A 23,528-nucleotide genomic window follows, 5' to 3' on the forward strand; every position below is an offset into this window, starting at 1 on the left:
ACCATTGCTAATAATGCTAATAAACATTATGACACAGGTCTTCATGTGCACACGTTTCTCTTGGGCGTATATGTTTTGGAGTGGAATTGCCATCTTAAAGGGTATATGTGTCTTCAGTTTTACTAGCTGTTGGCCGAGTTGCTCTCCAAAGTGGTTGCATCTATCGATATTAACACTCCCACCAGTTGTATATGAGAGTCCCAGTTGCTCCACATGTATTACACTGCAATTTTTGCCAATCAGGTGGATGCAAAAAGGTTGATGTACACTTTGAATAACAGGGGCACTCCTTTCCCAAAGCTTTTCCTGGATGTTCAGGAAACAGTGTGGTTCCACTTTAGCATTTGCAGAGGCCCCAAGTCTTCATGAGGTGAAACTTAAATCAAATCCAGAAGGCCCTAGAGGAGCCAGGTCACCAAGAACCAGCAGGTTTGGTCCCTGGTCCATCTAGCTCTTGTGACCTTCAGGTAGGGATAGAGCCTATGGGGCCCATCTTGAGACCTTGTCCACTGAGCAGTGCCATGGGGCAGCTCCTGCCCTTGACCCTGGAGGGATGTATTGAGCAGGGAAGGGGAGGCTTGAGGGCTTCAGAGGCCAAACGCCTCCATCAGGGATCTCCTTCACAGCCTGTGTCACCATTTGTTTTAGGCAGGTGAGGCCCAGTAGTGATGGCTGGGGTGAAGTTCCTGTTTACAAATCCTTACGAGTCATCTGCAAAAAGTGTGGACCCACTCTCAGACACAGATGTCTGACTGTCCATACATGGCAAGCTACTGTTGGAGAGCTGGGACTGTTTCAGCATGGGATTGGTGAGATATGAGGAACCCGGGAGCCATTTCAAGTCCTGGCTCTAGTGTAGTGCTGTAGAGTGCCAGGGTCACTGCACACAGCTGCCCAGCCTGTGCACTGCTCCATTCATATTGACCACAATGTAAATAACATCACCAGGGGTCATGCCATTTGGCAGCCATGGGACAGTCCAAGCAGATTTTTGGCCAGGGCATCTCAGAATCCACCTGAAAGAAGCCTAGGCTCTCCATGGCTATGCTGGATAACCAGGAAGATGCCCCCTGCTATAAAGTCTTCCAACATCAGAAATAATCCAAGCTAGAGGACCTGGGCTCTCAGTCCATGCCTTCAAGCAGTTATTAAGTGTGATGAATGCAGTGTGGCCAGGATACCATGATGACCCGCTAGCACTTTTGATGGGACAGTAGCTCATGTTAATGGCTAACGAACTTCTTGAATTCCTTGGGCTACTTCTTTCTGGATTATTCTTTCCATCCAGTTAAAAACCCGAGTCACTATGGGATACCATACAACTAACCATGTGATTTGCTCAATATAAAATGGATTATAGTAGATTTTGTAACCGCCAAAACTTCCAGGGAATATTTATCACAATTACAACTGTTCACGTCCCTTGGCCCAGCAATTCCACTTCTAGGTATTTGTTCTACAGATGTACTCACCCACAAACAAAATGATCTGTGCATAATATTGGTCATTGCAGCATTTATTTTAGTAGCAAAAGAGTGAAAACAACCTGAATGACCATCATTTATTTATTTCTTCATTCAATAAAGGTTCATTGAATTCCTGTTATGTTCTGGCACTGTTGTGGGTTCTGGGATCCAGCAGTGAACAAAGCAGCTAAACTTCCTGGCCCTTTTGGAGCTTATATTTTAGTAAAAGGAGACAGATAATGTAAGACAAAGGAGTTGTTGGATGGTGTTGCTAAGGAGAAAAATAAAGCAGAGAAAGAAGGATTCGGGGCGCTGGGGAGAGGGTTGCTTAGCTAGTGTGCTCAAGGAAGGCCTCCCCGAGAAAGTGATATTTGAGTGAAGACTCGATGGAGGGGAGGGGGCATGCCATGTGGGTATTTGGAAGCAGCACATCCCGTTCTAAACGGAGAGAACAATAAATGAAGAGCCCTTAAGTTTGTACGTGTCTGTCATTCTCAAAGAGGCTGTTGTGGCTGGAGTGGGAGGGGAGAAAGATAGGACCTGTGGCCACGGGGCCAATGGGGAGCCAGACCAGGAGGGTCCTGTAGGCCAGGTAAGGACTCTGGTGTTTCCTTGGGGTGAAATGGGGGCCATTGGACAGTTCTGAGCAGAGGAGTGACATGATCTGACTTCCGTCTTCTGATGATCACTCTGGTTGCCATTGAGAATCTGAGGGAGCAAGGGTAGACGAGGGAGAAGCCTCCACCCAGGTGCTAGAATTCATCCAGGTGGGAGGTGACTGGCTGGAGCCCAGGTGATGTCAATGGAAGTGATGAGAAGTGGTCAGATTGAGGCTATATTCAGAAAGCAGAGTCAACAGGATTTGCTGCTGGATTGGATGTGAGATGTGAGAGAGAGGGTGACAAGGATGACTGCAAGGCCTTTTGCCTGAGCAACCAGGAGGATGTGGTTGGGGGAAACAGGTTTGGTGAGGAACACCGAGAGTACTGTTTTGAACATGGCGGGTCTAAAACCTCTAAGAGATATCCAAGTGGAGAAGCTGAGTAGGTGGTTGGATAGATGAGTCTGGAGGTCACGTAGAAGTATAAATTTGGGAGTCTGAGAATTTAAAGTCGTGGACTGGTTACAGTCACTGAGTGAACATAGAGAAGAGGACTAAACACTGAACACTGGGGTCCCAGTGTTTAGAGGTTGGGGGAGAGATCGTCAATGAGGGTGGAGGAGAAATGAGAGAGATAGAGAGGTCCATCCCAGAGGCCAAGTGGAGAAAGTGCTCTAAGAAGGAGGGAATGGTCAGCCAAGTCCAAAGCTGCCGAGAGGTCAGTGATGAGGACTGAGAAATGGCCAATGTGCTTGGCAGCAGGGCGGGTCACTGGCACCTCAACAAGAGCTGTTTTGGTGGCATGCTGGGGCCAAAGTCTAGTAACAGTGAGTTCAAGGGAAAATGGGAGGGGAGGAAGTGGAGGCAAGTAACAAAGACCACTGATTTTCAGGAGTTTTGCTGTAAGGGGGGCAGAGGAACAGGAAGTGGGGTGGTAACCAGAGAGGACCGTGGGATCAAAGGTGTTATTTAAGAATTTTATATGATGATAAAAATAATCCATCGTACATTGCTGATGGGAATGTAAAATGGTGCAGCCGCTTTGGAACAGTCTCGCAGTTCCTCAAAAGGTTACACAAAGTTACTGTACGACCCAGCAACTCCACTCCTAGGCGCATATCCAAGAGAACTGAAAACACATGTTCAAAAATTTGTGCGCAAGTGTTCATAGCAGCATTGTTCATAATAGCCAAAAGTAGACACATCTCAAATGTCCATCAACTGATGAATGGAAAAATAAAAGGTAGTATGTTCATACGATGGAATATTAGCTGGCCATACAAAGGAATGAAGTACATGCTACAATATGGATGAATTCATCCTTGAAGACATTATGCTGAGGGAAAGAAGCCGGTCACAAAAGACCACATATTGTGTGATTCTGTTCATATAAAATGTCCAGAATAGGTGATTCTGTAGAGACAGAAAACAGATTAGTGGTCGCTTGTGGGGAGATTGGGGGAGAAATGGGGAGTAACTGTTAACAGTATGGGCTTTCGTTTTGGGGTGATGAAGATGTTCCAAAATTGATTGTGGGAACGTTGTGCAACTCTGTGGTATACTAAAAACCACTGAACTGTACACTTTTTAAAAAAATCCAAAAAAGAGAGGGAAATTGATGCTATAGGAGAGGAGGGAAGCAAAGTCCTTGAATAAGCAAGAGAGATGGGACCCAGTGCCCAGGTGGAGGAGTTGGTCTTAGCTTGGAGCACACACTGTCCCCGTAGGAGCAGGAGGGATGGGCCAGCCTGTGGCACAGACGCTGGCAGCTGAGAAGCGGTGGCGAGGATATTCTCACTGTGGGAGCTCTCTTCTCATTGGGTCATTTTTCGCTGTGAAGTAGGCAGCAAGGTCATCAGCTGAGAGGAGGGATGGTGGGGGAGGGGTTGGAGGCCTAAGGAGGGGTGAGTGTGACGTAATTGTGTACGAGATGGGGATGCATGCACACGGGGGTGGAGGGGACAGGAGCTGGAGGTCAGGGGTCGGGGGAGCAGGGAAGGCAACCAGTGTGGTTCCAGTTCCACGGTGGACAGTTCTTCATATTTTATCATCTCTGAAAGCAGGCTGTTCTCACAGTCAGTGAGACACTTAGAACAATCACGTTTTCCAGCAGTCATTGCTTACTATGTGAGGCACCTTACGTATATTAAGTCATTTAAACTCATGACAATTCTAGAAGTATTATTATTATCACCGTTTTCCACATGGGGAAACTGAAGCACAGAGAAGTTAAATAATTAGTTCAAGGTCCCATGTGTTCTGGGCCCAGGGTGTGCGCTGTGTCCAGCTATGCTTGCTGCTTGGGGGCCGGCCCAGAGTAGATGGGGGGTTGGTCATCCCCAGGGTCAGGAGCTTATCGAGTGATGACAATGGAGAGATGGCAGGGGAGATGAGAGTGTAAGCGAGGAGTGATGAGAAGGATGGACATTGACTAAGCCAGTGATGAAGGAAAGTTAGAATACAAACAGGGTGAGGGGCAGTGAAATGGAGGTAGGTCAAAGGATTGGAGGCCCCAGCAGGGCTGAAGAATTTTTAGAGTTTAGATACCAGAGGTTAGCTGGAAAGATGGGGTGCTTTGGAGTATGGGACCCTTAAAAACTGAGGTTTAATTGGAGCACAGCTAGTAGTCATGACAAAGGCCATGGCATGACCATAGGAGTGGGGGAAGACAAAGAGTACTGGAACTGCAGGAAAATGGGGCCTGAGAGGATGGTCATGGCCCAGGTCTCCGGTGAGTCCCTGGGATGGCCTGCCAAGGGAGGGTCCTTGACTTCACGCAGGAAAGAATTCAAGAGCGAGCCATCGTAAAGTGAAAGCAGGTTTACTGAGATACACAGCGGGGCTCAGGAGGCCCCGAGGGGTGGGGTGGGTAGTTTTTATGGGCTGGGTAATTTCATAGGCTAACGTGTGGGAGGATTATTCCAACTATTTTGGGAAAGGGGCGGGAATTCCCAGGAACTGGGCCATCACCCACCTTTTGGCCTTTTATGCTTGACCTGGGAACTGTCCTGGTGCCTGTGGGTGTGTCATGTAGCTAATCTATTACATGAATGTATCATGAGGCTTAAAGCCCACTGGAAGTCGAATCTTCTGCCATCTTGGGCCTAATCCGTTCTAACCAGTTTTTTTCGTATCCTCAACAGCTCTGTGATTCTTCTAAAGGTTGTGCCCTGCCCGCTTTGCTCCTGTCTCAGAAGGGAGGAAGAAAAGGGACCCAGAGGCAGATTGTTGGAGGGGACATTGATGGAGATATTGAAATCACTCAGATGACAGCATCAGTAGTGTTGGGAAGAGCGACAGCGTGCAGTGGAATGTGGGGAGCGGCCGGGAGAGCGGACAGCTTTGTCCGCTCAGGCCCAGTGCTCCTAAGTGTGCAAGAAAACAGCCTTCCCCCTGAGAGGCTGCAGGGTCTGCCTTGGACTCAGGGCCCCTTGCTCAGCCCTTCCCTGCACATCAGGCTCCCTTGGGAACTGTAACGACCAGGAAAAACTACCAGTGCTCAGGCCCACCCTCAACTAATCAGAATCCAGCAATCAGACTCGTTAATCAGGATCGCTGGGTGTGGTGTCCAGATGGCAGTAGAGCATCAGAGCTCCCCAGGTGATTCTAATGTGTAGCCAGGATGGAGAGCTGCTGAGTCACAGCAAGAAGGTGAAGAGAACATCCAGAGATGTGTTGTAGTAATGGGGGATTGTGCTGATAACAGGGCCCAGTGGTAGGGTGCAGGCTGTTGTGGGCGGTGGTGCAGAGGCTTGAGTCAGAGCAGGGGACAGACCTGGCCCTCTCGGGATGAAGGCCAGATGAAGGATGACCCTGGAGTCGTGGACATCTTGCAGCAGCAGAGCTAAACTGGGCCCTGGGACCAAGGACCTGGCCTGGTGGTCCCTTAAGCCAACTGTGGGGACGAGGCTGTGAGTGGGCAGGGGCAGTGGGGGCAGCTTACCAGGAGCCCCGGAACCCTTTGGGTTCCCAACTCAGCAGGATGAGGAAGTGTTAAGGCTGGGGGCGACATCTCTGGTGAACAGTAGGGAAGAAACAGGGAGGAATACACACACACGTAGATATGCATGTGTGTGTGTGTGTGTGTGCGTGCATATATCTATATTGCTGGTATACACATAAAATATCACTGGAAGGGTAGGCAAGAGACTGGTACTGTGGTTACATCTAGGGAAGAGGAACTGAGTATCTGGAATACAGGGGTGAGAAAAAGGAGACCCTTTTATGCCTTTTGAGTTTTAAACCACGTAACCGCGTTACCTATAATCAGTAAGATGGAAGCCGCACCAGTGTTTCAGGGGCGGGGCCTGGCACAACCTGAGCCACGGGGGAGCTGCGGGCATCTTCTTTGTGGCCTCTGGGGTCTAGACGAGCGAGTGGTCCTGCCCGGTGAGGACAGGCCACAGGGGCAGGGCTGTGCGTTCACCCTCAGAGAGGAGAAGTGGGGTCCCTGCAAAGGCCCAGGTGTAGCGGTTAGTGGAGGAACTCCGTGACCCCCGCAGCTAGCGTAAGGCTTCTGAGCAGGGTGGTGAGAGCAGCCCAGCTTTGTTCCCAGAGGTGGGCTCTGGAGCCGGACAGTCTGGCTCAGATCCCAGCTCATCACTCAGTCGTGGGAGGGCAAGTTCCTTGGCCTCTTGGGGCCTCAGTTTCCTCAGCTGCAAGATGGGGTGAACCACGGCAGCTCCCCCACCGCATCGTCAGGAGAGCATATAGGACTGTCTTGGGGTGCAGGGAGTGCATGGTGAGCATTAGCTATTTTTCTTCTCCGTCGTGAAGGTGACACTGCCCTTGGGTGGTAGGAACCAGGTGCCCCAGTGCCATCTGGTGTCTGCGGGCCCGTCTGCGTTGAGAAGCAAGGGCGGCGTGCGCTCCTCTCGTGCACCAGCCCGGGCTAGGGCTCAGCAGCTGCTTGTCGATTCAAAAAGCATCTTCATGCTGCTGAGTCAAATGCCGTGGAACACCTTGCTCCCCGTGTGAGGAAGTGACTCAGCCGTGTGCCAAGGGAATGGCAGGAAGCCGTTGCTCTGTTTCAGGGTGGGCACCCTGAGGCAGGTTTGAGCCTTGTTTTCAGTGGGGAAAGCCCGTTTCCCACCTCTCTTCTTGCAGTCACATCCTGATGTCCAGAAAGGACACTGGGTTTCCTGAGGTCTGGTCTTGGGTTCATCCCCTGTTGACACTGTGACCAGGACCTTGTTGAGATCAGGCACTATCATCCATGAAATCCTCAAAGAGCCCCTTTAAATTCAAGGAACACAGGCATTCAGTGCCGGAGTCCAGCTCCAGCGAGTCCAGGGATACCCGAGGGATGGATAGCGTCGGCGAAGGAAATAATTCTATTACTTCAGCATTGCATGTTTCTTTCTCTCATGTCTTTATTCTTGATTCTTCTTCTTCATTCTTCTTTTTTTGTTACAATCACAGGTTTATATATTGTAGTTGATTACATTACCAGGTACGTGGCCAAACAATCTTAGCACAATCAAACCTCAAAATATTCTATAAAGATTTTTTAAAACAAATATCCCCTAGTTTCTAGATGTCCTATTAAAATATTTCCCCGAGTTCCCATTAATCACAGGTTGTTTCTTAGTCACCGAGTCAAGCAGTTATATGATTATTTCAATTGTAAAAGTTAAAGCTACTTGTTCCTATTTTTCTTCTTGCATGAGCAACCTTTTACAATGGTTCCATGAAAATATTTACAGTGTACCTGCATGCTCTTTCTTGTTGTTTCCTTTAACTGAGACAGTGTTTTCTCCCTATCCTGGCAACGAATTCTGCTCTAGTCATTTGTTTTTCTATAATTAATCTTCCTTTATAATAGAACCATAAATTTCCTATGTCGTCATCAGGAACTCCGGCCCATGGCCATAACTCCATACTAGGGGGTGTTTTTCATAAAAACATCCCCTTAGTTCCAGGCTTTTAATTCTTTACCTATTTCCCCGGGGCTTTAGTGGGTACTTCCCATTCTGTGGTAGTTTCAGGAGGGGGAGTCCTAGAGGAATTTTCTTTCACGTGGAGCAGCATCCCCCCAAAATTGCCCCTGTATGTAAATTTATTATCATAAAACATAACAACGGAGCTGTAGTCCACCTTCCTGGCACGGCGCTGCCTTGCAGTTTTGCCTTCCGTTGCTCATGACTTTGTCATGGTGCAATGGCTCCAGGATGGCTTCCGACAATTCAGTCCTGAAGGTGCCTGATCTCTTTACCCCAAGATGTGCACTGGGCTTCTGGTCCTCTCCACTGGCAAGAGTGCCCCTCCACACTGCAGGCTGGAAGGGGGGATGCCCAGGGACCACTCACACAAAGGCCAAGCTTTGGCCCTCTCAGCTGCTTTCCCGGGGGCTTATTAATGTCAGATTTGGATCCATCAACTTACTCCAAAATAATCTAGAGGTGGGCGGGGAGAAGGTGGGGATATAGAGGAAGCAAGATTAGCCATGTGTTGATAATTGTTGAAGCTGGGTGATGGGTACACGGGGGTTCATATCACTATCCTCTCCACTTTTGTAATCAATGTTTTACAATTCTTAAAAATGGAAAAATAACAGCAATTAAATACCATCTTAACATACAAACAAAAAACAATTTTTGTTTCCGTCCAAAATCATTGCATGTAAGACAATCCTACCCTGTCCTCTGAGAAACCCCGCATGCAATATGGTCAGCTCTGATGGCACAGTTTGGGATTATGGTGTCCTCCCTGAAGTGGCCGCCTCCATTTATGAAATTGGCCCTGATGGTGCCTGGGCCTAGGAATTTATCCACATCTTAGTTTTAGGCTTAGGAAGTGGTGAAAATCCTAATGATGACATGTGTTTGAGTCTCATAAATGGCCCAGACCTTTTTGTAAAAACTTTGGTAATGACTGACATATATCAAAAAGGAAATAATTACTTCAAAATGAGAGAGAGAGAGAGAGAGAGAGAGAGAAGAGAAAGAAAGGAGATGGAAAGGAAGCCAGCATTAAAATAGACTTGTTTTAGAAAGTAGAAGTTTAAAGTCCTAAGGATCTTCCTGTCCAAGAAGACTGCATCTTAGCACAAAAAGGCTTATACAACTTCATAGCCCCTGGTGTGTTCCTTCCTGATCAGCTCACCTTGAGGACACAGGTCAGCCTTTGTCTGTCTCTCTCTTGCCCCCCACTCTTTCCTTCTCTCCTATGTGCCAGGCACTGGCACAAAGATGAACAGGAGATGTGCTCCACCCCTAGCAAGCACCAAGTGTGGAAAGGAAGACAGACACATAAACCTGAAATGCGGGTATGGACAAGAACTGTGAGAGTCCAGGGACCACGAGTAGTTCTGCCAGAGGCAGTCAGGAAAAGCTTCAAAGAGCAGGTGATATTTGTGCTGGGTTTTGAGAAATAAATAGGAGTTCACCAGAAAGTGAGTAGGTGGAAGGGAATTCCAGGCAGAGGGAACAGCCTGGGCAAAGGCCAGAAGTATAACCCACAGTGCTTTTGAAGAGTGTTTAGGATGTTCAGAACACAGAATGGAAAAAGATTTTCCAGCAGGCAGTGGGGAACCATTAAAGATGTTTCAACATGCAAACGATGTTGCCAGCGCTATGTCCGTTTCAACCGGCCCTCTCTTTTTTTTTTGAAACTTTTTTTTTAAGGTAGAGTTTATTAATTAATTAATTAATTTTTGGTGTGTTGCGTCTTCGTTTCTGTGCGAGGGCTTTCTCTAGTTGCGGCGAGCGGGGGCCACTCTTCATCGCGGTGCGCGGGCCTCTCACTATCGCGGCCTCTCTTGTTGCGGAGCACAGGCTCCAGACACGCAGGCTCAGCAGTTGTGGCTCATGGGCCTAGTTGCTCCGCGGCATGTGGGATCCTCCCAGACCAGGGCTCGAACCCATGTCCCCTGCATTAGCAGGCAGATTCTCAACCACTGCACCACCAGGGAAGCCCTCAACCGGTCTTCTCTTACAAAATCTTATGCTTCCTCCTAGTTGGAACTCTCCAAACTACCCAGAGCCCTCCCACTAGGTCCAGGTTTCTAGCCTGAGGTTCCAGCGGATTGGTAGGACTGTCATGACTGACATCCGTGAACTTCAGTGAATACTAGCACGCCTTCCAGACATAAGTAATCCACCCATTTCTGGAACCTTCTGAGAGGATCATTTAAAAAAACACAAAAACCCACCCAGGAGAAGGGAGGTACAGAAGTCCTTTCCTAGTGGAACTATGATTATTTTGTTCTCCCTTTTAAAATAATCTCCAGATTTCTATTAAGAGCATGTATAGGTGCCTATTTCTTTATGCACAATGCCAAAATCCAAATAGCCCTGAAAAACAAAAAAAAATTTTTTTCTTTCTCCCAGAACTCATTTGGTGACAAAATGACCTGACCAGATGTGAGACTATTTATAGTCTTTATCGATTCACTTGGTGTGAATATTCATATTCTGCTGCAGAAATACTAATGTGTCTGATTACAGGGTGCTGCCCCAGACCCCATGGGGGGGTGTTATGTAATTATGTGGCATATACACCATATTACCTTTCTACAATAAAATTGGAAACAAAGCCTGGTTTCCAAAACCAGTCTGGTCCCAAGGCTTTTAGATGAGGAGATGCAGGTCTGTACCATTTTTGTAAAGAAGGTGACACTGCAAGAGCAACGGGCCCTCAACAGTGTGGGATGACCCTGTGCCATTTCTCTGGCCATCTTTCTCTCCTGTGTTCCATGGGGAACATTTTCAACCCTTTCCACTGTCTGAACCTTCTGACCTCTCCTCTCAGTACACTTTACCCCCAACAGATGATTTTGCCTCCTGCTTTATGGGGAAAACAGAAGCCACCAAGATGAAAACTCCCTTAGATGGCGGAGACAGAAATAGAATATGTATACAGCCCTGCCCACAGCTGTCCCATCCCGTCCTCCTTCTCTCGTCTCCCAGGTGAGCAGCTCAAGGGTCCCCTATGGCAGACAGCTCGTCTTCCCTCCTCTAGGTCTCCTGCCCTCCATCACCTTTAGGTATCGTCAAGTCACTGCATTAAAAACAAAGACGAGGCAACAAATCAAAAAGCAACGCTCCAGATTTCGTAGCCTTCCCCCGATACTGCCCTTTCATTCCAAGCCTAGCTTCTCCAGAGTGTCCACCATTTCTTCCCCTCTGCTTCTCAACTCTCCTCAGTCCTCTCTGTCTTCTGGCCCCATTGCTCCCTGTACAGCTCCGACTAAGCTCACCCATGACCTGTGGCTGTAGCATCTTTCTTTCACTCCATAGCAGGGGTCCCCGCTCCTCCCCGGCGGGCTTTCTTCCCATGGCCTCCGTGATCCAGCCCTCTCCTGCTTTTCCTCCGGCCTCCACTGCTGTTGCTCCTCTCCCTCCCTGTAAGATCCTCTTCCCTGTTTTAAACTTGCAGATGTTGACTTGGCCCCAGGCTCCTGCCTCTTCTCACTCTACCCACAGCCTCAGGGCAATCACTGCCTGTACAGCTGCTATGCACACATTATACCTCCAGCTCAGCGCTCTCCTCGAAATTCCAAACTCATTTGTCTAACTACCGGCTTGACATCTCCTTGTAGATATCTTAAGGACGCATTAAACTCAGCATTTCTAGAAGGGATGCTTTGATCTTCCCTGTTCTAACCCCATCGACACCGGCCCCTCTTCCGCTGTTTCCACATCCACCCACTCAGGTTTGCAGGCCAGAGCTGCGGCCGTCACCCTGTCATCTCCCCTTCCAGCGCCCCCCATCTCCAGTCCGTCACTATGGTAGACTTGTTTTTTCCTGCTATACCCTCTCTGTCTTCACCACCCTGACCCTAGGCAACGCCACCATGACCTCCCACCTGAATCTCAGGATGTGCTTCCTCGCAGATCTGCTGCATCCACTGGTTTCTTTAAGAAATGCCCATCCGATTGTTTCGCTCCTCCTTCACACCCCTTCATGCTTTCCCTGGTTAAGTGCTTTTTTAGGATCAAGACAAAGATCCTTACGGTCCTTTGCTGTGACTCCTCTGACTCTCCCAGCCTCGCCTGTGCCACTCCTGCCTTGTCCTCACCGCTTCCCTACACACATAGCTCCCCGTGTGAGGAGGGTGTCCTCCTCCGTCCCCCCTCAGGGCCTCTGCACACACTGTTCCCTCTGCCTGAATGCTCTTCCTTCCCTTTAGCGAGGGCAGCTCAAAGATCCCTTCCTCTGGAAGCCTTCCCTGACCTCCTGACTCGCTCAAATCCCCCTATCACAGGCTCTCCCAGCATTAGGTACCTGGCTTTCCCAGCCCTTGTCACTTTTGCAACTTAGCATCTATTTATGGGGTCATTTGACCAATGTCCATCTCTCCAACTAGAATGTCAGCTCCACGAGAGCTGGGACCTTGTCTGCTATTGCTCCCCGTGGCTCCCCACCACCCAGTACCAGGCCTGGCCCACAGTAGGTGCTCAGGGTTTGATGGATGAGTGGCTGCGTGTCGTATCCTCAGGGAGCCCACACACGTTACAGCTGTTGAGTGTACAGCGAGGGGGAGGGGGTGGGAGGGTGTCACCTCCGCATGAATGACAAGGGGCTCTTGGCTCCTTAAGGTCTGGGCTCGGGGCTTTCTTGGTGGGCCAAAGATGGCTTTACCTATGTTGTGTGGACTGAGGGACTGTAATCTCCCCCGGAATGCACATAATAGCGACCAGGCAGTCCTCCTGGTCCTGCATTCGTGTACAGGACCCAAAGCCCAAGGGCTCTACTACCATCTCCCTCCTCCTCCTCCCCTAGCCCATCACTCTGCCAGCCTCCAAGCTTGCCAAGGCCTTCTCAGCTGGGCAGTGACTCCTGGTGCTCAGACACGCCCTGGGAAGCTGCTGAGATTGTGGGCCTCTGTCCTAGATGTTAGGACTGAAATATTAGAGCTGGATGGACCCTAAGCCCATCACTTTACTGTACACACAAGGAACAGACTCTCTTATAGGCATGCAGCAAGGGGCAGCTGGGCCAGGACCACTTGGGGCTTGTGCCCACAGGGGGAGTAGATTGTCTAGTTCTCTCCTTGCCTCCCTCCTCTGGTTGGAGTGAAGTCATTTGGGTCCACCTCAGCAGCAAAGGTCCAAAGGCAAAGTGGTCTAAGGAGTATAGCGGCAGACCAGCTGAGTCAGGAGATGGTGCTAGGAGGGCGCCATGGCCCGATGTCAGACAATCTGTGTTTTAGTAACCCCTCTGCCCCAGCTGGCTGGCTCCGGTACTTTGAGTGAGTTATTTCACCTTTGGGTCTTAGTTTACTCTTTCTAAATGTGGATAACAATTCCTTCCCCCACCAAAAAAAACAACCCCCCCAAAAAAAACCCAAAACCCACCTCTGTCCTGACCAGGTCAGAGGCATTTTGTCAGGATTAAATGCCCCTATGTGCCAGGCATTACTTGAGACTGTACATTTGGTCCTCACAATCATTTTTGGAGGGAGACTCTATTATTATTCCCATTTTTCAGATGAGAAAACAGAGGCCCATAAAACAGGCACTATCACCTGCCTAAGCCTTCTCAGCTATTTAAAGAGGGAGTCAGACTTAGACCTGGGTCTTTCTGACTCTAAAACCCTATGCTGGGCCCAAGCCCTAGTCCCTGCATTGAGGAACAAACAGTAAAAGGGAAACAGACATGGGGCTTCCCTGGTGGCGCAGTGGTTGAGAGTCCGCCTGCCGATGCAGGGGACACGGGTTCGTGCCCTGGTCCGGGAAGATCCCACATGCCGCGGAGCGGCTGGGCCCGTGAGCCATGGCCGCTGAGCCTGTGCGTCTGGAGCCTGTGCTCCGCAATGGGAGAGGCCACAACAGTAAGAGGCCCGTGTACCGCAAAAAAATAAAAATAAAAAAAGGAAAACAGACATGAAAAGCGTTTAGAAATTGCCCCAAGCCATCTAGATACTGTGGAGGTCCTGGCTCCTGTTGGGTCCGAGGGCAGATGGACAGGTCAGGTAGGGGCTCCCCTCTCCAGGAAGTGTCTGGGTTCTGTGCTTCAAGCTGGGTGGGTTGGGGGTGATTCTTCTGTGATCTAGGGCCTGTAGATGTATATGAATGAACTTAGGGTTTTTTTCTTTTTTGGAAAAGGGAGTTTGGGTGAGCAGGAGGGAGAGGTTGGTATCTTTTTTCATGGTTTGAGGTGGAGGAGAGAGACGTTTGTGTTCTTAGTTGTCTTGTACAGTTGTGCAGGCTGTATACTGCACGACTCCAGGAGGCACCATTCACACTATAGTCTAAGTGAACGTCACTCCCTAGAGTTTACCCTACACATCATTCCTGATGGCCTTGAAGATGTTCCTTGGTATGATAGCTCTGTGGTAAGCAACGATAGCAGTTAAAATTAACTGAGAACTTACTATGTAAGCATGTAGCATTTATTTTATCTTACCTGGCTCACAACAATCATCTGAAGCTGATACTCTTTTTTTAAATTGAAGTGTAGTTGATATATGATATTATATGTTACAGGTGTAGAATACAGTGATTCACAATTTTTAAAGGTTATACTCCATTTATAGTTATTATAAAATATTGGCTATATTCCCTGTGATGTACAATATATCCCTGTAGCTTATTTGATAAACAATAGTTTGTACCTCGTAATCCCCTCCCCCTATTTGCCCCTCCCCTGTCCCTCTCCCCACTGATTACCTCTAGCTTGTTCTCCATATACCTGTGAGTCTGTTTCTTTTTTGTTATATTCACTAGTTTGTTGTATTTTTTAGATTCCTGATACTCTTGTTATCTGTGTTTTACCCATCAGAGACCTGAGGCTCAGGGGGGGTTAGGGGAATTGCCCAGGCCACACGTATCTCTTTACCACTGTGCCACGCTGCCTCTGGACTCTGTGAGGCTGAGGAAGAGGGGTGTGGTGGGAATTCCACCGCACTAGAATAAAGCCGTTATCTTTTTTTTTTTTTTTTTTGGGCTGCGTCGCCTGCTAGTAGGATCCTTAGTTCCCCGGCCAGGGTTCGCGCCTGGGCCACGGCAGTGAAAACACCGAGTCCTAACTACTGGACCGCCAGGGAATTCCCTAAGCCATGATCTCTGTGTCTCTTTTCTTCCCCTGCCATGGTCGCCCCTCCCCCACCACAGCTGGACAAGATGCTGGACCCCCAGGTGTGGCGAGAGGCAGCCACACAGGTCTTCTTCGCCCTGGGGCTAGGCTTTGGGGGTGTCATCGCCTTCTCCAGCTACAACAAACAGGACAACAACTGCCACTTCGACGCCGCCCTGGTGTCCTTCATCAACTTCTTCACCTCGGTGCTGGCCACCCTCGTGGTGTTCGCTGTGCTGGGCTTCAAGGCCAACATCCTGAACGAGAAGTGTGTGGTCGAGTAGGTGACCGTTTCTCCTCCTGTCCTTTTTTCTCACTGTCCACCTTCCCCTGGGAGAGTCCCCCTCCACCCGTGCTGGGTGATGGAGATCAGAGGAGCTCTCTGTCCCCAGCCCTGGACCACAGGGACAGCTTCAGAGATGTCTCTGTCGATTCCTGCCTGGGTGTCTAGGAGGTACCCCCAGGATGGTGCCCAGTCCTGCCTTTTTACCTGAACTTTTTTTTTTTTTTTACCTTTTTTTTCAACTTTTTTGTTTTAAACCTTTTGACTTTACCCTTCCCTTTGTGCTGCAGGAATGCCGAGAAGATCCTGGGGTACCTCAACACCGACGTCCTGAGCCGGGCCCTCATCCCTCCTCATGTCAACTTCTCTCACCTGACCACTAAGGACTATGCGGAGATGTACAAGGTCATCAAGACCGTGAAGGAGGACCATTTCTCAGCCCTGGGCCTTGATCCCTGCCTTCTGGAGGATGAGCTGGACAAGGTATGGGGCAGGCTGTCCTTCCAGGATGGGCAGAAAGGCAGGTGTGGGAGTGCAAGACCCAGAGATAGGCCATGGGTGGCTGTAGCTTGGGTGCAGAAAGCCTCCAGGGACTCATTTTTTTTACTTGATAAGTGAGGACCTACTATGTGCCCAGAGAAGGACAGAGGGAAGGTGCTGGCCAAAACCGCTGCCCTGAGGTAGGCTGAGTCTCTCTGAGAAGACGAGGCAGGTGCACAAGTCCCAGAAATCACCGGGAATGGGGACGGCTTTCATGTGTCTTGAATGGGTTTCCTGCGCACCCGTCTCTGCCATGTGTAATGCGTTTGGAACAGTGCTTTGGGCACAGCACGCAGAAAATAAGTGTTTACATTAGCGTCTGCCCTTTGCTGTCTATCCCCTGGGCCCTCGTGACAGAGCCGTGAGCCGAGTATTAATGTTGTCTCCTGCTTGAGGTCTCACAGCTAAGAAGTAGGGGAGCCAGGCGTTCAAATCTTGATGCTTCTGCCCCTCCCCCAGCTTCCCCACTCCCACTGCCACAATGACCTTTAGCCCCTGGGGAGGGCAGGGCAATGCTGCCCCTCATTAACATGCAGGCCCAAGTTTGGACACCTTGCTTCTATCCCCGTTTACACAGCTGGAAACTTTCAAAGTGACTGTCCTGTTAGGAGGGGTAACAGGAGAGAGACATATCCATGGGGTCCTGGGATCCAGCTGGTGCCAGGGTTCACATGGGGCTGAGCCAGCTCCCCTCAGTCAGCCTCGACCAACCCTCCCCTTCTCCGTGGAGCCAGGGAAGCTGACGCTTCCCCTGCACTCGTGAAAAAGTCAGCTGCATTCTACTGGCACCAGCCTAATGCTGAGGGACTGTGTCGCCTGTGAGCTCTTCCCATGTGATCAAGAGTGAAAGGGCCATGTCTGGGCACCCCTGCCCTGGTTTCTTCCCCAGGTAACTGGCAGCATAAAGGACAGCGCCCTTCCTTGAGACCCTGCCCCATTCTCACAGGCGTGGCCTGGTCCTCTGAATAGAAGTAGGATGGTAGCAGGCTTTTTAAAAAAAAACATTTATTTATTTATTTGGCTGTGCAGGGTCTTAGTTGTGGCATGAGGGATCTTCATTGCCATGTGTGGGATCTTCGTTGCTGCATGCGGGATCTTTAGTTGCGGCATGTGGGATCTTTAGTTGCGGCATGCAGGATCTAGTTCTCTGACCAGGGATAGAACCCGGGCCCCCTGCATTGGGAGCACAGAGTCTTAGCCTCTGGACCACCAGGGAAGTCCCTGTAGCAGTTTTTTTACATAATACAATCTTGATAACATCTAAATGACAAGAACTACACTCTCACAGTTTGGGGAGGTGTTCCCTCTCAGTCCGCAGACACTACAGGATAGCACAGAAGTGATGTCAGCGGACAGTGTGTGGTCAGTTCCCTGTGAGCAGGGACCTGGGCACTAAAGCAGTGGTTCTCTACCTTGGCTGCCCATCACAGTCACCTGGGGGCTTTATAAAACCCTGATACCCAGCTTTACCCCCAGGCCAAACAAATCATTGTCCTTGGGGAGAGACCCAGGCATCAGTGTTTTTAAAAGGCTCCAACGTGCTTCCATTGGGCAGCCGAGGCTGAGACCACTTCGGTAAAGTCTGGCATTCGGAGCTGGGGGCGGCTGTGTTGCTTAGAGGAGGAGAGTCTTGAGCTGGGTGTGTTTCTAAAAGTGAGCATCTTCATCTGAATCACCTGGGGTCCTTGGACAACTCGTAGATTCCAGGCCCCACAGGTGAAGTCCTGAATTAATGTTTTACTCCCTGGGGGGGGCGGTATTCTTTTTTTCTTTTTTTTCTTTTTTTTTTTTGCGGTACGCGGGGCTCTCACTTTTGTGGCCTCTCCCATTGCGGAGCACAGGCTCCGGACGCGCAGGCTCAGCAGCCATGGCTCACGGGCCCAGCCTCTCTGCGGCATGTGGGATCCTCCCAGACCGGGGCACGAACCCGTGTCGCCTGCATCGGCAGGCGCACTCTCAACCACTGCGCCACCAGGGAAGCCCCCTGGGGGGTATTCTGATGCCCACTCAAATTTGAGACCCACTGGCTGAAAGCAAGAGGATTTAGGGGGGGCAGGGATCTCTGTGAAGGAGGGAACAGCTATATTCCTAAAGCTCTGAGGGCAGAGATAAGGAAGCAGGGGGCTCCCAGGTGGGCGTGGACCCTCACTCAGCCCCGCCCTCCGCACCCACCCTCAGTCCGTGCAGGGCACAGGCCTGGCCTTCATCGCCTTCACCGAGGCCATGACGCACTTCCCTGCCTCCCCGTTCTGGTCCGTCATGTTCTTCCTGATGCTCATCAACCTGGGCCTGGGCAGTATGATCGGGACCATGGCGGGCATCACCACGCCCATCATCGACACCTTCAAGGTGCCCAAGGAGATGTTCACAGGTAACTCCTCCCGGCAGCCCGCACTGGGCTCGTGGGCTGTCCAGGGGAAGAGTGAACAGGTTGTGACTCTGACTGTAGAAAGATTGGGTTCCCACTGGATTATTCATGACTCCATACTTAGAAAGCTCCACCCCCCACCCCCCACCCAACCCGGCACACAGCTGGAGCCTGGCCACACCACCCAGAGAAGAGCACTTAAGAGCCGGAAGGGAGAAGGCTGTTTGGGAATCTGTGCCAAACCTGGGCTGGGAGATAGGCCTCTTTCTTGGATCGTTTGCCCTTCTCCCCAAGGGCCTGCTGAGGTGTCTTAGCAGGGGTGGCCTCTTCCGTGCAGGCCCTGCACCCTGTTCCATCCCTGTCACTCCCAGCCCCAGGGTGCTCCCTGCCTAGTAGAGTAGGAACTCAGAACCTCAGCATCTGGACCCCCTCCCCACCTCCATGCAGGGCTGGGCCTACCAGAGGGTGGGCTGCAGGCCTGCTGTGAGGAGGGGTGAGATGGGAGGGACCTGGGTGCCCCTAAGACCCCTGGGGCACCACCCACCCTGCACCTTTGCCCCCATACCGGCCTCCCGGCTCTCTGTAGTGGGCTGCTGTGTCTTTGCCTTCTTCGTGGGGCTGTTGTTCGTCCAGCGCTCCGGAAACTACTTTGTCACCATGTTTGATGACTACTCGGCCACCCTGCCACTCACCGTCATCGTCATCCTTGAGAATGTCGCTGTGGCCTGGATCTATGGAACCAAGAAGTAAGGGGGACGTGGGGGAGAGCTGGGGACAGGAGGAGGGGTCTGTCCCATCACGACTCCCTGGAGAGTGCTGTGTTCCCAGGGCTGCTCATGAGTGGGGCAGGAGATCACAGAGTCAGAATGTCAGCCAGAGAGTGCCCTTACAGATCACTTAGGGAAACTGAGTCTCAGAGAGAGGACACGACTGTCCAAGGCCACTGGGCTGGTGAGAGAGAGAGCCAGGCTGAGGACACAAGTCTTCTGGATTCAGGCGCTGGCATCATCCTGAACGGGCTTAAATTACCATAGCACCTTTCCTGGGTACCAACTCTTCAGAATTCTGTCAAGCTCATTAAGCACTTGGTGGGTGCACAAGAGGCCCCTGCCCTCAAAGAACCCATTGACTTCAGCAGCCTGACTCATAGTTCTAGAGTGAGTTACAAAGGAGTGTGAGACGAGACGTGGTTTGGGCCCTAAGTTTGGGGCTGGGTGGGGTAAGAGAATTCAGCAATATGAAAGGATTGGGTCTCGTAGCCTGAGCCTCAGGGAAACCTATACACACTGTCAGCCCCTGGCCTCATTCCTCATTTCAGGACAAATCTGTGTCCCCAGGAAGTCCTTTCACTCACTCAGCAACACCCAGGGCTCCCCTAACCCACTCAGCCTGACCCACCTCGATGTCTAGACCTGGTCTCAGAATCAGACTCTCACAGGCCCTGCTACAGCCATCTACTTCCTAGGAGAGTGCAGGAGGGAATGGGCTGATAAGACAGAGAGCAGCCCTGTGAGCCGGGGTTAGAACACGCTGCTGGAAAGGCTCTCACTCTTCTTCAGTCTGGTGAAGCCCCATACCCCTTCTCAGGCTGTTATTTTTTAATGCATAAGATAAAATATATAAGATTATATAGGAAACTATATTGAAAATTAGCAAAATAATGTTTAAAATCTGTGATACAGTAATATACGTGTACTTTATTTTTACTGCATTAAGTTACAAGATCTAGCTGTGGGTCTAATAACAGTGGTAATTTCAAAGCAGTGATGAGTATAAATGATGTTTGTCAGTATCTCAATTGTAATGTGATAGGGAAATATCTGTGATTTAATCAATTGCTTGCAGCGTCTTGGGTACTGTTAATACTACTGTCGTTGCTTGCACTTATAACAGAAAGAAATGCAAGCTTTCAGCTAGGTGTTACTGAGGTAAAGATGATTTTTTTTAATGCCATTCATGTACACAGCCTGCCAGCCTCCTGGAATTTCACCCACATGCCCAGTGGTTAGGCATCCCAGAGTGAGGACGGCCTTCTGCCTTTGGACACTAGGAATGTGCACTTCTACCTCTCTTCCAGCAGGGGGAGTCTAGAGCCAGGCCAGCACCAGGTGGGCTGGGTGCCCAGCAAAGCCCTCTGGAGCCTGTCCACCTGCCCAGGGCGTGTCCTGTGGGCTGTATCATATCCCTGGGTGAGGTGTGACGTGACATAGTCAGAGGAAGTTAGGGGAGGACAACAGAGCCTTTTCAGAGGCCAGTGGGGCCACAGAATAATGTATTGAATGTGAAGAGTGTAAGAGCCTGGGAGGGAGGGACTGGTCAGTGAAGGCTTCCTGGAGGAGATGGCTGGGGGGCATATGCCAGCATAGTGGGGGTGCCAACTTCTGGACCCTGCGCTGTGCTTGGCAGGTTCATGCAGGAGCTGACGGAGATGCTGGGCTTCCAGCCCTACCGCTTCTATTTCTACATGTGGAAGTTCGTGTCTCCACTGTGCATGGCTGTGCTCACCACAGCCAGCATCATCCAGCTGGGGGTCACGCCCCCGGGCTACAGCGCCTGGATCAAGGAGGAGGTGAGAGGTGGGGGCCTGAAACTCCAGGGACATTGGCATCTTCCCAGGCCTTTAATGCCACAGGTGGTAGAGATAACCCCTTATAGGGCAACTACTCGGTGCCAGACCCTGCCAGGGGCTTTGCACAGCTGATCTGTAACCTTTACAACAACCCAAAGAGAGAGGTGGTGTTATCGCTGTCACACAAATGGGGAAACTGAGGGTCAGAAAGGTGAACGTACTTGTCCAGTCTTTCTAACCCATGTTTTCTCTCCCTGTGGAGTCCATGGAGTGGAACCACCCCAACTTTTTTTTTTTTTTTTTTTTGCGGTACGCGGGCCTCTCACTGTTGTGGCCTCTCCCGTTGCGGAGCACAGGCTCCGGACGTGCAGGCTCAGCGGCCATGGCTTATGGGCCCAGCCGCTCCAAGGCACGTGGCATCTTCCCGGACTGGGGTATGAACCTGCGTCCCCTGCCTCGGCAGGCGGACTCTCAACCACTGTGCCACCAGGGTAGCCCCACCGCAACTTTTTACAAGTGCAGAAACTGAGACCCAGGGAGGCTCAGGCCCTTAGCCAAGGGGACCAGCTAACCCAAGGAGCAGCCCCCAATGAACCCCATCTCTGCCAGTGCCTGGCCAGGATGAGTGCAGCGGGGAAGTTGTCCTGGAGTCTGAGAGGGTGAGGCTGCGGCAGGGCGGGCAGCAGCCCTCACCTGTGTCCACCCCTAGGCTGCCGAGCGCTACCTGTATTTCCCTAACTGGGCCATGGCTCTCCTGATCACGCTCATTGTCGTGGCTGTCCTGCCCATCCCTGTGGTGTTTGTTCTGCGGCACTTCCACCTGCTCTCTGATGGCTCCAACACCCTCTCCGTGTCCTACAAGAAGGGCCGCATGATGAAGGACATCTCCAACCTGGAGGAGAACGACGAGACCCGCTTCATCCTCAGCAAGGTGCCCAGCGAGGCACCCTCCCCCATGCCCACTCACCGCTCCTACCTGGGGCCCGGCAGCACATCGCCCCTGGAGACCAGTGGCAACCCCAATGGACGCTATGGGAGTGGCTACCTCCTGGCCAGCACCCCTGAGTCGGAGCTGTGACCACCGCCCCACCCTGCCCGCCTTGCCTCCCACACCCAGCCAGCCCACGTGTCCCAGCCTGGCTTTTCCTTCCAGGCCAGGCCCTCTGCCCAAGGGGAGGGGGTCTGCCCTGCCTCATCCTCCACCCCAGTCCCAGCCGACTTCTGCTTCCTAGATCTGAGTGGGGGCTGGGAGAAGCTCTGTCCCCCAGTCTAGGCCCCCAACCCAGCTAACCTTCAGAGATCTCTTTACCAAACTACAGCTGAGTAACTGGAACCACCCAGACGTCCTGATTCCCAGCACAGGGGAGACTCCAAGTGGCCACTCCAGGGGTCACTCCACACTCCCTCTCTCCTGCAGTTCTTAGGTCTTGGAGCCCCTTAGGTCTGTGCTGCCAGGTAGTGGTGGTGGCGCAGGGATGGGGTGGGTGGGGTGTCCCTTTCCAGAGGTGCCCAGTTTAAGGTTGGAGATGGGGCAGAGGTGCCAGGACTCAGGGCTCAGACTTCGGGATGGAGTCTGCAGAAATCCCCAAGTTCTGTTTGGTGAGGCAGACGGTGCCCTCTGGTTTAGAGCATGAGCCTTGGCAGCGGGGGTGGTGGGATGAGGGGGCTCCTTGGCCCCAGGCTCAAGGTGGACCCTCCAGTGTTCTTGGCCCTGCCTGGGGTGGGGGCGGGGTGTGTGCTCCCGCATCCTGCCCGGTAGGGCAGTGACTGGCCCCAGAGCCCTTCCCACCTCCATTAGGGCTTAGCCTGCCCTCTCCCCACACCCCCATCCGGGAGCCCAGAGTCGTGGCCTCTGACTTTGTCCTCGAGAGAGGAGAAGTCTCCAGAGCACACCTGATGGCTCGTAGCACAAGTCAGATGGTTTGGAGCACAGCTGTGAAGCACACCCCCTCCCCTCTCGCCAGGGACCCGACTTTCTCGCTAGCTAGCGGCAGCTTCTGCCCTGGAACGGCAGTCCCTGGAGTTCAGGGGCTCACACCTGGGAAGGAGATAATTTCACTGCCCCTTTGGGCCGCCGCCCCTCTCCTTGTACAAGCACAGCCACCCGGTGTGCACGTCGTGTGTGGACACCTCGGAAACCTTTCCCAAGCTGCCCGGCCCGTGGCGGGGTGTGGGGGGCACAGGCCGTGCTGTGGCCACTGGAAGCTGCCCAGGGGGAGGGCCGGGCCTCAGTCCTGGGGCCCAGCCCTCCGGCACCCCATCCACGCTTACCTTCGCCTCCCCCGGAAGAGGGCTGCCCTCGGAGTGCAGGCTAAGAGGATTGGAACCTGATTGGAGGTCAGAAGTCTGCAGAGAGATGAATGGACTGATGAAAGGATGCAAGGATGGGTGGATGGAAGGAAGGAGGCGGGGGAGGAAGGAAGACTGGCTGGGACAGCAAACCTCCATCGTTGAGAGCTGCAGTGGGCAGGGCAGGGGCAGGCCTGGCTCCTTCACCAGGGGTCCTGAGTCACTCTTGTGCCTCTGACTGTTCGCAGCACTGGGGGAGACACACTAGGCCCAGGGGTCCCTCCTCCACCCCTTAGTCCCTTGGTTTTCCCCGCCCCCCTTGGGGTCCACTCGCCATCTCCCTTCCTCTTCCTCCTCCCACACGTGCTCCCATTTCCAGCCCTCTCAGGCCC

General features: G+C 51.7%; 1 protein-coding gene across 2 annotated transcripts in view; it reads left to right on the forward strand.

The window, feature by feature from the left end:
- SLC6A17 (solute carrier family 6 member 17) overlaps positions 1-21,925 on the forward strand; it is a gene marked incomplete at both ends in the record, with an annotated part of 32,446 nt that extends 10,521 nt beyond the window's left edge. The window contains 6 exons of one of the 2 annotated variants that reach the window (XM_079696363.1): positions 15,126-15,367; positions 15,661-15,853; positions 18,089-18,281; positions 18,865-19,024; positions 20,685-20,847; positions 21,557-21,925. In XM_079696363.1, the coding sequence (XP_079552489.1) occupies positions 15,126-15,367; positions 15,661-15,853; positions 18,089-18,281; positions 18,865-19,024; positions 20,685-20,847; positions 21,557-21,925 (1,320 nt within the window). The remainder of the gene's footprint in view (positions 1-15,125; positions 15,368-15,660; positions 15,854-18,088; positions 18,282-18,864; positions 19,025-20,684; positions 20,848-21,556) is intronic. The other variant, XM_079696364.1, reaches the window with a different exon arrangement.
- Positions 21,926-23,528: the final 1,603 nt, after the last annotated feature.

Source organism: Hyperoodon ampullatus (assembly GCF_949752795.1).
Source record: "Hyperoodon ampullatus genome assembly, chromosome: 2".
Taxonomy (NCBI): domain Eukaryota; kingdom Metazoa; phylum Chordata; class Mammalia; order Artiodactyla; family Ziphiidae; genus Hyperoodon; species Hyperoodon ampullatus.